At 49.2% G+C, this 12,270-nt stretch overlaps 1 protein-coding gene across 2 annotated transcripts; it reads right to left on the bottom strand.

Moving 5' to 3' along the window:
* Positions 1-11,929, bottom strand: Itpa (inosine triphosphatase). Of its 2 annotated transcripts, XM_028878579.2 has the most exons (8): positions 11,782-11,926; positions 10,590-10,647; positions 10,427-10,491; positions 9,923-9,996; positions 8,406-8,437; positions 6,776-6,891; positions 1,896-1,972; positions 1-628 (listed from the first exon to the last, which is right to left on the bottom strand). In XM_028878579.2, the coding sequence occupies exons 1-8, from the start codon at positions 11,845-11,847 to the stop codon at positions 520-522; spliced, it is 597 nt and encodes a 198-aa protein (XP_028734412.1). In that variant the 5' UTR covers positions 11,848-11,926; the 3' UTR covers positions 1-519. The 2 variants fall into 2 exon arrangements, with proteins under 2 accessions (XP_028734412.1, XP_037061117.1); XM_037205222.1 differs by lacking the exons at positions 1-628; positions 1,896-1,972 and adding an exon at positions 2,667-4,549 and having other exon boundaries at positions 11,782-11,929.
* Between the last annotated feature and the right edge of the window lie 341 nt (positions 11,930-12,270).

The following is a 12,270-nucleotide window of genomic DNA, read 5'->3' as shown; positions in this document are numbered from 1 at the left end:
TCAAAACACATATACCATTTATTTTGGAAACATGCCTTCCAGAATTTACATTTGCTGCCTTCTAAAATCAAAGGCTGTATGTTTCTTTGCCAACCCTCAAGCTACGAAGTGTGAACACCCAAAGTTCTCTCAGGATCCCAGAGGCTGCAAGAGCAACTCTGCTTTATTGTTTTTGTTGTGTTTTTGAGACAGCGTCTCACTCTGTAGCTCTGGCTGTCCTGGAACTCACTATGTAAACCAGGCTGGCCTTGAACTCACAAAGATCTGTCTGCCTCTGCCTCCCAAATTCTGGGACTAAAGGTGTGCACCACTATGCCAGGCTAAAGGCAACTCTTGAATCCCAAAGGGCAAGAGTTGAGTATCAACTGGCCCAGAGTTCCCCTATGCAGAGCAAACTGCCCTTCAGCCCCGGCTGCTGAAGTTGCCTGGATGCCCTGGTAAAGCGCAACCCAGAGAAACACCAGCCAGGAGTGCCTGCCTCCTGGGGAGTTCTGCACTGTCCTCCCCACACCCAGGGCCCTAGTGGCCACCAGCCCCAGCAGTCACACTAAAGTACTCTTGCAGCTTGAGCAAGGCCCGGAATCGATGGGAAATGGTGTTCTTCTCAGCCTTTGGCATCTCTGCATACCTAAGAGGAAAGAGAAGCAGCTCAGAAAACAGAGAATCCAGAAATCAGGAGGCTGGGTACCCCATTGCCACCCTGGAGCCCAAAGCCCAATGGTTGTTTTAGGGGAGGGGAGTGCCTGTAGGTAAAAACCATCCTGAGAGTCTGTGCACAGGCAAGGGGCAGTCAGGCCCCCCGTACTCCATGTCTGAGCCCAAGCAAATGACCTTCCACCCTGAGAGAGCCGGGAAAGCAGGCAATTGCCACCTGGTCCTCAGCCTGTTAGACCAGACAGTTCTAAATTCCTCTCTAAGATAGAAACATCCAGTCATGGGCTTGGAGAGAAGCTGAAATCGCTCTAGTGTGTCCGTAGTTCTTAAGGGAAGTGTGGACAAGAATGAGGTAGGTGTCTGAGAGAAGCAATGGAGTCTGACAGTTCAAACAGCACTGTGGGCTGCAGAGCCAGGCAGCTGGCCAGGGGCCCATTTTGTCAGTGTGAGGACACTACTAGACAGGTGAGAGGTCACACCCTGCCTTTAGGCTGCAGAACTAGCTACATGTGGCTGATTACAACTGAATAAAAATGGGGCTGGAGAGATGACTTAGTCCCTTGAACCCGACAGACCCTTCTGACCTCTGGCCAGTATAGTCATCTGGTGTACAGATATGCATACGGGCAAAACACCCATTAACACAAAATAAATAAACAGAACAAAAATGAACTCAGCTCCTCTTCTAAGTAAATCCCAAGTGCTCTGTGACCGCCCAAGCAGAAAGCACAGCAGAGGACACTCTGACACCCAAGGACAGGCTGACCAGGGCTGCTTCAGGCCTGTGAGGTGCTGGGCCCGGGAGCTACAGTCGGGAAAGCCTGATCCAGCAAAGACAATGTACAAATATTCACAAATAAAAGGGTGCTGTTAATGTGAAGTGCTAAGAACACACACTACTGTGTGGGTTTCTCATGTCTAACAGCAGCTACAAAAGTATGCATTTTCCCAGCCCAGATGGAGCTAGTGTCAGCCCACAAAACCACAAGCTTTATGCATCTTGATAGGCAGGGCCAGAGGATGAGAGCCACCAGCCATAAGACGGCCAAGTGAGCTAGGAGCAGAACCTAGGATATCTGTGTTGCCCTGCCATGGACTAGGCCACCTGGATTCCTTGTGTCCATCCCAGCGGAAATGGCTTCAGCTGGAACAAAGCTTGCCTTAGCCATATCCGCATGACTGCACATGGGCAAGGTGCCCACCCAAGCCCACGCACCAGGGAAGAAGTCTGGGTTCCTTACGTTTGCTCATATCCATCAGGCTGAAAGCAGGGGTCCCAGCCAAAGTCCCGGCAGCCTCGTGGCTTCACGATCTGGCCCTGTAATAGGGAGGGCGGGTGTGTAACAGGGAGGACAGGTGTGTAACTGGAGATGTACTGGACCAGAGTGAGTTTGTTTAGTTTGCGAATCTGACTAAACCTGAATTACTCAAAATGTTTAATAGTACAAAGGACCCACAGTTGCTATAACTTTCTGTTGGCACCTCAGTAAGCAAGGTTAGAGCAAAGGCTGGGTAAGGTGGGACAACCTGTAATGGGCACACTACGGAGGCCGAGGCAGGAGGACTGCTCAGTTACCAGGCCAGTCAGGGCGACATAGCAAGATTCTGTCTTAAAAAAAACCAGGAGGCTAGGGAGATGGCTCAGCTGGTGAGTCTCTTGTCTTGTAATTATGAGGACCTGAGTTCAATTCCCAGAACCCACATTAAAACAAAAACAAAAACCAACTTTAAATAAGCCACGTAGAGTGGTGTAGCGCCTATAACCCAGGGGAAGGTAAACAACTTAGTCTATTTAGCAAGTCAGGCCAGTGGAGACTTTCAAAAAACAAGATGGGCCAGGCATGGTGGTGCACACCTTTAATCCCAGCACTTGGGAGGTAGAGGCAGACAGATCCTTGTGAGTTCAAGGCCAGCCCGTACCATAGAGTGAGTCAAAGACAGCCAGGGCTACACAGAGAAACCCTGTCTCGAGAAACCAAACAACCAAGATGGACTCAAGAGGCAGAGGCAGGTGGCTCTCTGTGAGTTCAAGGTTAGCCCAGTCTACACAGTGAGAACTCGTAAACAAACAAAAAAACTAATACCACAAGATGGACAGCACCCTGAGGTCGTACCCCGGCCTCCGTATGTTCATGCATGTGCACACAGACACACAGCAGAGGACACAGAGCAGGCCTGGGAGGGGGACTTTGCTTTTGACTGGCCTACCGATACCACTGCGATGACCTTCTTTCTGTAGTCCTGATAAACTGTAACCTAACTGAAGGAAAGCTGGGCCAGTTTTGAAAATGTGACAGAAAACATGTGGCTGGAAAGGTGGCTCAGCAGGTAGGTAAGTGCTTGCTGCACGGACTACTTGATTTCACTCCCTAGATGCCAAGGTAGCTACGAGAGCCACCTCCTAAAAGGCAACCTCTGACCTCCACACACACAACACACACACACACACACACACACACACACACACACACACACTTTTAGAAAATTTGCTCCTGATAGCAAGGTAAGGGTCCTGAACTGTTCGTGGTATTTCTTACAATAGAGGGAAGAACTGAGGATGTGGTTAGGTGCTGCCGGGCTCCCCAGCATGCACAAGGCACTTGGGAGATAGAGACTAGACCTTCAAGGTCATCCTCAGCTATAGGGTTGAGAACGGCCTGAGCGACTAGTTTAGCAGGGCATGGTGGCATACCTTTAACCCCAACATTTAGGAGGCAGGCGAAGGCGGATCTCTGTGAATTCGAGGCCAGCCTGGTCTACAGATCGAGTTCCAGGCCAGCCAGGGCTACATAGTGAGCCTGCTGAAAAGGGGGAAGGGCACACAATACAAACATGAAAATGTCACCAAGATGACAAGCAGTGTCATGAAATGCCATGTTATCAAGTACCAAGTCTGCTCTGGGTTAGGGATGAAGCTCAAGGGGAGAGCTAGGTTAGCGGAGACCCGGGCAGCACACCACCACTACACTCCAGACAAAGCCAGCCACACTGAAGCAGGCGTCACCCCAGCTCCCAGGCCGAGACAGAGTACTCCGAGTTCAAAGCCAATCTGGGCTACAAGGTGAGTTTGTGACCAGCACAGGCAACAGCAAGACCCTGTTTCAAGACAAAAACCAACAAAAAAGGAGGAGCTGGGAATAGAGGCCAGGGACAGAGTGCCTGCCTAGTGTGTAGAGGACCTGGCTTCACATCCTAGCACCTGGTATGTTGGGGAGAAGAAGGCACAGGACAGTGACAAGGGCGGTTATAAATAACGGAGATTAAACACAGAAATAAACGCCAAGTTACACAGTGCCAAAGGGAAATTATGCTTTTACTAGTGGGGAGCTATGTGACCAAAGCCAACGACTGAAGCGCTCGGAGCCTCACTACAGCTGTCCACACTCTCGGCCTGAGGTCCCAGCAAACCCAGACTCCTCCTTCTACAACGGATGTCTTAAGGCAAACGGCTACTACAAGGACAATGCTGTTCATGTACCACTTGACAGTGTGTAACAAGGACACCAAAGACAACGAGCCCACCGGGAGAACAGAAGAGGATGGAGAAACGAGACCACCTCACGGAGACCGGAAGTTGGTCAGCAGGAAAGAGCACGGGCAGCCACAGCTGGACCAGAGAGGGAGGGACGGCAGTACCAGCCGGTCTAAGGCAGTACCAGCCGGTCTAAGGCAGTTGCTACTTAGTCACTGCAGGAAGTGGCCAACTGGAGACTTCTGGGAAAGCCACGGGCAGCACAGCTCACTGCGGACAATGTTAACTGGGCTGTGAAACCAGCCGGCCCTACCACTCACCACATGTGTAACCAAAAGAGCTGAAAACAGGCTCTTGACTCATCCGCACTCTCAGGTCACGGCAGTACTATCCACAAGATCCTGGAGGTTGTCAACAGAGAAACTAACGAAGAAAATGTAGAACAGGGGAGGGACATGTACTCCCAGCTCTTGGCAAGTGGAGGCAAGGGATCAGAACTTCAAAGATATCCTCAACTACACAGTAAGTTAGAGGCCAGCCTGGGGATACACAAGACCCTGACTCAAAACCAAAAGAAAAAACAAGAAAGAAAAAGATAATAGAGTATATAAAACAAAATGTTCAGCCTTGAAAACTCTCAGAGTTCTGCTGTGCTACAACACAGGCAAACCTTGAGAACGTCTTGCTAAGTGAACTAAACCAGTCACACACAAAGCAAACCCTGAAGCAGGGGTGTGGTGGTGAGCACCTGAGAATCCTGGGACTCAGGAGGCTGAAACAGGCCACACAGTGAGACCCGATCTCAAAAATAAACAAAAACAAAAAACTAAGTGGGGGGGGGCAGACAGTGGTGCACACCTCTAATTCCAGCACTCGGGAGGCAGAGGCAGGCGAAACTCTGTGAGTTCAAGGCCAGCCTGGTCTACAGAAAGTTCCAGGACAGTCAGGGCTATATAGAGAAATCCTGTCTCATAAACCAAAAAAAAAAAAAAAAAAAAAAAAAAAAAAAACAAAAAAAACAAAAAAAACACTGGCTGCACTTGCCAAGAACCTGGGTTCAATTTCCAGCACACACATGGCAGTTCCAGGGGATCTGATGCTGTCCCTGGCTTTGATGGGCACCATGCTATGAACAAATATACAGGCAGACAAGATATCCATACACATAAAATAAAAAATAAAATAGTAGCAGTAAAGCAGTCAAACTCTTAGAAATGTGAAGTCAAACGGCAGCAACTGAGTGAACAAAGGGTTAACAACAAAAGATTGTTAAAATGGGTCGTTTCAGACTTAAAAGACAAAAATCTTCTGTAGTCCTTGTAAACGCAAATACACTTAACAGTACACTGAACAACAGTTAAGATGCATTTGTGGGACTGGAGAGATGACTCAGTGGTTAAGAGCACTTGCTGCTCTTCCGAAGACCAGAGCTCAGTTCCCAGCACCCACATCTGACAGCTCACATCATCTGTAACTCCAGCTCCAGAGGATCTGATGCCTCCAGCCTCTTTGGACACCTGGACTCATGTGCACATACCCACATGCAGACATACACACCAACACACAATTAAAAACAAAGAAAGAAAAGAAAAAAGATGGCTTTATGTTGTGTCTGTGTTTTGTTTTTGTTTTACTATTATCCAAAATAGTTAACTGAACAAAATAACACAAAGCATCTATATATAGTCGATCTGGGGAACTAGGTTTTATCTCGGCTGGAGGGACAGTGTATGCTAGAAGGCACTGTCCTGATCTGCTTTAAGGGTGGTCTGGTGGATGCTCAGAAAAGCAACTACACCTCAGGTCTGACAGGCAACTTCAGGAGGTGCTGAAGGGCCACTGGTAGAGGAACGAAGGGCTGAAATTCTGAGGTGGAGCAGTAGCTCCATGGTAGAACACTTGCACAGCACATAAAAGCTCTGACTTCCACCCCATCACCACAAAACAAACATTAAAATTTTGGGTGAACAAGAAAATTCAGAAAGGCTGGAAGACAACCACGAGAAGCTGTAGGCCAGGTGTGGTGGCATACGACTACTTGGGAGGTAGAGGTGGATCTCTGTGAGTGTTGAGGCTAGCCTGATCTACATAGTGAGTTCCAGGATATTGATAGCTACATAATAGAGACCTGGTCTTAGAGAAAAACAAAAACAACAACAACAACAAGGGGTGGGGCCCACTGCAGAGTGGGTATGCTGACACAGGACTACAATGCCCACTTGGAGATAGAGGCAGTAGGGATCTGAAGTTCAAGGTCCATCCTGGCCACACAGCAAGTTCAAGGCCAACCTGGGACAAATGAGAGACTCTCTCAAAAACCTGAGTGGGGAGGAGACTCTGTCCTGGCAGAGGAACAAGGCCATCTCAGCTGGCTGGCCTGTAGCTCTGGCTTTGAGGACGGTAGTTCCCTTTAGTTTGTGCACCTGCATCTTACCAGGACCTACTCTGGCAAGATCCGAGTGTGTAAGGCTGGGCAACATAGGTTTGGGGACTGGCATTTTCCTAATTGCGGTGTCTCTCAGCAAGCAGAGCGTCCCAAAGCCCCCGCTGACTCTACCATCTTCCTTCATTGCTGCAGCATAGCGCAGCCATTTATTTAAGCCACAGAGTCCTCTGGTGACCTGCAGAATTGTTCAGGTGGGTACGTACCGAGGTCTGACCCCTGAACAGGAGGACTGGCTGGCTTGGGTCCCCGGTGCTGAGAGCAAATGTGCACAGTGCGTAGGCTGATTTGTCCTCAAAGCCGGCCAGGAGCTGGTGGAGACCTGCAGGCAGATTTAGTGAGAGTTCAGTGAATCTACGCTGTCAGTCCCCCCCCAACTCCAGAAGCCCAAGGGTGTGGAAGAATTCTCCAGATTGGATTATGTTGGAGTGGGAGACTACAAGGGCTGCATTCTAGTTCTCAAGAGGGACCTGAAGCCTCTCTTTGGGTTCTGACACAAACTAAAACAAGGTTCTTTGTTGAGATCAAAATGTCATACAGCCCAGCTTGGCCTAGACCTCACTTAGTAACCCAGGCTGTACTGGAACATAAGATCCTTCTGCCTCCACCCACTGAATGCTGGGATTGCAGATATGTACCACCACACTTGGTTTATGTGGCCCTAAGGATTGAATCCATTCTGCCAACTGTGATACACTCCCAGGATCTTAGGTAGTCCAGGCTAGCCTTTAACAGCTGAGGATGAACTTCTGATCCTTTTGTTTACAGCTCTCAGGATTAGAGGCCTAGACTACCATTCGGGCTGTTTTGTTTTTAAAACAGAATCCTGCTTTGTAGCCCAGGCTGGAGTCCACAGCCTCCCTAGTGCTGGGATCACAGGCATGTGCCTATATGCTTTGCTGACACAAGATTGCTCCAAAAAGTAAAATGGCTTTTGTTTTTAAGGATCTATTTATTTTTACATATATAAGTGTTTTGGCCACATGCATGTGCAGTAGTGCCCACGGAGGCCAGAAGATGCCAGATCCTCCAGAACTATAGTTATGGACAGCTGTAAGCAGCCTTGTAGGTGCTGAGAACCAAACCTGGGATCTCTGAAAGGGCATCAAGCACACTTAACTTCCGAGCCATCTCTCCAGCCCATTTGGTTTTTTTTTTTTGAGACAGGGTCTTGTGTGTGGCCCAGGCTGGTCTTAAACTCGGGATCCTCCTGCCTCAGCCTCCTAAGTGCTGAGATTACAGGAATGCACTATGCCTGGTTTCAGGTGCTTTTTTTTTTTTTTTTTTTTTAATTAACGAAAGAGGTCCAGGTGGTGGTGGCACACACCTTTAACCCCAGCACTTGGGAGGCAGAGGCAGAGGCAGACGGATCTCTGTGATTTCAAGGCCAACCTGGTCTACAGATGGAGTTCTAGGATAGCCAAGGCTCCACAGATAAACGCTGTCTTGAAGAACAAACAAAACAACAAATAAAACCCCAAAACCTAAAGAGGGAACATTCTGGCACACGCTCCTGAGTGAAAAGATAGATTCCTGGACCTAGAATAGTTGCTCCCTCCCTGAAGACCAGGTTAGGCAACGTCTGAAGCAAAGAACTGCAAACAGTCATTAGGGTCAAACCCCTTGACAACCAGATTCAACTATGGCCCCTGGGTCCCTCAGATTCAAAGCTTTCATCACCGATCCCCAGCTCTCCACCACAGTGCCTTCTGTTCCCAGTGCGCCAACGGAGATGAAAATGGAGGCAGACGGCCTAGGGCAGCCATGACTAAGTGGGGGAATCCTCCCAGGCTCAACTCCAAATGGCCTATGAGAAGAGACAACAGAGACACATACCTTCAGGCTTTAGCTTCTCTAGGAACCATTTTCTGCAAAAGAAGGAAAGGAGAGTCAGTACCAAGAGCAAGAGCAGACTTACCTTCCTATCACCTGCTCTGGCCTACACCCATAGGGACCAGAGCTCCCAAATGCCAGAGAAATGAAAAAGAACGTCTCAAGTCAAAATTAAGACAACAACCCAAAGGCTGGGACTATAGCTCAGCAGCAGAGAGAGACAGAGAAGAGGGGGAGAGCAAGGGGAAGCAGAAGGAAAGGGAAGAGAAAGAGAAACAGGAGTCTAACAGGAGGAAATGGAGCGAAACAGGCAGCAGACACAAGGCTCAGTGTGCAAAGGCAGGCGAGCACCTCAGTGGGGACGAGGCGAACACCGAGGCTGTAGCGGGAAGGCTACCCCTTCTTATGTAGCCAAGGACGACCCACAACTTTCGCTCCTTCTGTCCCCCATCTTGCAAGAGCTGGAACTGTAAGCACGCACCACCGAGCCTGCTCACCTGGTGTACACAGGGACAGGGTTGAACTCGGGGCTTTATCACGCAACAAAGGCAAACACTCTAACAAGGGCACTACATCCTCACCGACCTGTTGTGTTTTGACTAGGATTATTTTATGTACACATATATGTATACGTACCACATGTGTGCCTGGTGCCTGCAGAGGGCAGGAGAGGAGGTCAGGCTACTTGGAAAGGTAGCTTCAGAAGCTTTGTGAGATGCCATGTGAGTGATGGAAATTGAACCAAGGTCCTCTTCAAGAGCAGCCAGTGCTCTTAACAGCTAAGCCATCTCTCTAGCCCCTCTTTTTTAAGGTCTATTTATGTGTATGTGCACACATATCTATGTGAATGTATGTGCACAATGTATGTACAGGTACCTCTTGGTTCCCTTGGAGCTGTAGTTATAGCAGTTTGTAAGTTGAATGTGGATGCTGGTATGTAAATTCCAGTCCTCATGACTGAGCAATAAGCACTCTTAAGGGGTTGAGTCCTTTCTCCAGCCCCCTAAATTATTTGAGACAGGGTCTCACTGTATAGTTCCAGCTGGCTTGGAACTCACTAAGTGGACCAGGCTGGCCTCAAATGCATAGAGAGCTGCCTGTCTCTGCCTTCTGGGCGCTGGGATTAAAGGCATGTGCCTCTATGCCCAGCTCTTTCTTTTCTTGTTCTTAAGATTTATGTTATTTTTAATCATGTGTATGTGTATGTGTGGTCTGTGTATGTGAGTGCAGGTACATACACACAAAGGCAAGAGGCATCTCAGTCTATGAAGCTGAAGTTACAGGCAGTTGTGAGCTGCCCGATTTAGGTGCTGAGAATCAAACCTGGGTCAGTGGAAAAGCAGCCAGCACTCTTAACTACTGAGCCATCTCTTCAGTTCTACCTTTGATAGTGGTAACCCTTCCTTGGTATTGGTGCCAAGATAGTGAATGACCCATAACGTCACATAACTAATCATTTTACTATTCCGGTAGTTTTGTGGATGGGGCCCTGCAGGGTGGAGGTGTAGTAGAGTACTCACATGTAGGGGCCAGGGAGCCCCCCGAGGGCATTAAAGCACAGACAGGTATCCTCCACCAGTACAGGACCCTGCACCTGTAACACAAACATAACCCTGAGACTCTATCAGAGGTAGGCTTCATTCCCAAGCCCGAGTCTGCTAGGCTGGGGCCTAGAGGGCGAGAGCTGCGGGGACAGGTCCACCAAGAGCCACACAACTCAGCTCTTTGTCTTCTTCAGAGCAATGGCTCAGCACAGAGCAATGAAGTGCTGGAAATCAGCTGGGAGCCGGATTCCGTGTGTTCCCTCCCAGTTCTGAAGACTGTGTGAGTATGGGGTGGGGGTGGGGTGGATATGTACAGGGACAATGTATGGCTGAATGTATAGAACTAAGAATCAGAGAGGCAAGCGTTGGAATACAAGAGGCAGTGTCCCAACAAACTACTTTAGACTCTGCCTGTTCCCACAAGGCACAGCCCCGGAAGCCCACAAGAAGACTGACTGGGGGACCACAATGGCTAAGTACCTGGCGAGCGGCCTCCCGACACTTCTGTATGGAGATTTCATCCGGCTCTCCCTGATACTCAGGCACTGATCAGTGGACAGACATACAGACGTACAGAGTCAGGACACACAGCAAGACAGTTAAATCAAACTACTTTTAAAAATGAAACAAAACAGAAACATACGGTCAATTTTCTGTGCCACCAAAGTGCATGGAAACTTATCTCCTAGAATCTGAATGACCTGTTCCAAAATGAAAGAACATCTGTCACACCATTTGCTAACAATTCCCCACTAATTCCCTATTACTCTGTGAGGTGTCATCCACCTTTCTCATTGGGTAATGTTCCCATCAGTCCTCTAGAGCTAATCAAATCCTTTCTATAGTAATGCTTCATCAAATACAGGCAGGAAAACAGCTTTCTCAGGCTAGAAGTGTAGTTCAGAAGTAGGACAGTGACAGCAATTCTTTAAGTCTTGGCTTAGATCCAAGGCACCTACAGTCAGAAGAAAACGAGTCTTTGGGTCTTCATTCTAAAAACTGTGTAAAGCTTTGATAAACTTGTGTTTTTCTTTTGTTAACCTGCCTTTTACTAAGCTGTGGTCAGTCATGAATCGTATGAGGTATCACACATTTCAGATACGGGAAGTGCCTAAGGCTAGATGGGCCACAGTGGGGTGTGAACTACTCAGTCTGGATCAACCCCACACACTTCCTGTTTGCCATCACTTTTGAGGCAGAGAGATGTCAGAACTTAGGGGGCGATCTTTGTCACAGATGCCACCACTCTCATAGTCTGCTGACTTTATCAGCTCATCCCAAAACGGGTGTGGTGGGGCATGCAGGTAGACCCAGACCTTGGGAGACAGGAAGGTCAAGAGAACAAGGTCAATCCTGGCTACACAGCTGGGTCAGGCTAGCCTGGACTACACGACCCCAAAATAATACGGAAAAAAAAAAAACCCATTGAATCGGGCTGGAAAGATGGTTCAGGGGTTTTAAGAGCACTCATTGGCTGTTCTTCTGGAAGTCCTGAGTTCAATTCCCAGCAATCACTTGGTGGCTCACAACTATCTATGATGAGATCTGACGCCCTCTTATGGCCTGCAGGCAAACATGCAGGCAGAACACTGAATACATCATAAGTAAATCTCAAAATTAAAAAAAAAAACAACCCCCAAACCTTAAATCCTCAAGGCGCCGCACTCCACGGAGATCTCTCCCCAAGCTCAGCCTTTCCACACTGGGGCTAACCCACGTTCCCCAAAGGTCCAGCTCCCGGTGTTCCTCACCCCTCTCCCGGGCTTCCCGGGCGAGGAAAGCCCTGCAGCCCTATCTCCACCCGCCTTCTAGAGGGTCCCCACACCCCACGACACCTCCTCCAGCTTCTTTGCGTTTCCCGTCACAAACACGATCTTCTTCCCCGCCAAAGAAGTGGCCATTGCATGCGCTGGAGACGGCCGGGAATGCCCGGAAGCTCTACGCGTGGAACGCTGGAGGCGGAAGTAGATAGCCTGGCTTCCGGCCCTACCTGAAACCTAAAGCATGGCTTAGGCTGCGGCTGCCTGCAACCGCGAGGTGGCGGCCGCGGCCGATGAGTTTCCCGCAGAACTGCTGCACCAGGCGCTAGGGACGCGCTGCTACAGCCCTCGGGCTTGGACAAGGGGGGGAGCCAAGAAGCCGTGCCATGACCAACTTAGCCCTGTGTCCTGGGCGGTGTGCGCCCTGCAACCTCAACTCTGTCATGGAAAACTATCTCCTAGACAAGGGCTCCAAGCCTGGGTTTTTGTCCTAACTTTACCTTCAGCCCCACATCTCGCCGGCTAGCTCCATCTACTTCACTGCGAACTTGAAACAGCGTAACC

Source organism: Peromyscus leucopus, chromosome 4, assembly GCF_004664715.2.
Source record: "Peromyscus leucopus breed LL Stock chromosome 4, UCI_PerLeu_2.1, whole genome shotgun sequence".
Lineage (NCBI taxonomy): Eukaryota > Metazoa > Chordata > Mammalia > Rodentia > Cricetidae > Peromyscus > Peromyscus leucopus.
The sequence above is the reverse complement of the archived record's forward strand: the minus strand, read 5'-3'. Positions and strand labels throughout refer to the sequence as shown.

Excerpts from the sequence above, each read along its gene's own strand:
- Itpa (XM_028878579.2), bottom strand. The coding sequence starts at position 11,847 with ATGGCCACTTCTTTGGCGGGGAAGAAGATCGTGTTTGTGACGGGAAAC. Across the intron at positions 10,648-11,781 it reads ACGCAAAGAAGCTGGAGGAG|GTCATTCAGATTCTAGGAGA; the intron begins GTGTCGTGGGGT and ends ATTTTGGAACAG. Across the intron at positions 10,492-10,589 it reads GGTGGCACAGAAAATTGACC|TGCCTGAGTATCAGGGAGAG; the intron begins GTATGTTTCTGT and ends TCCACTGATCAG.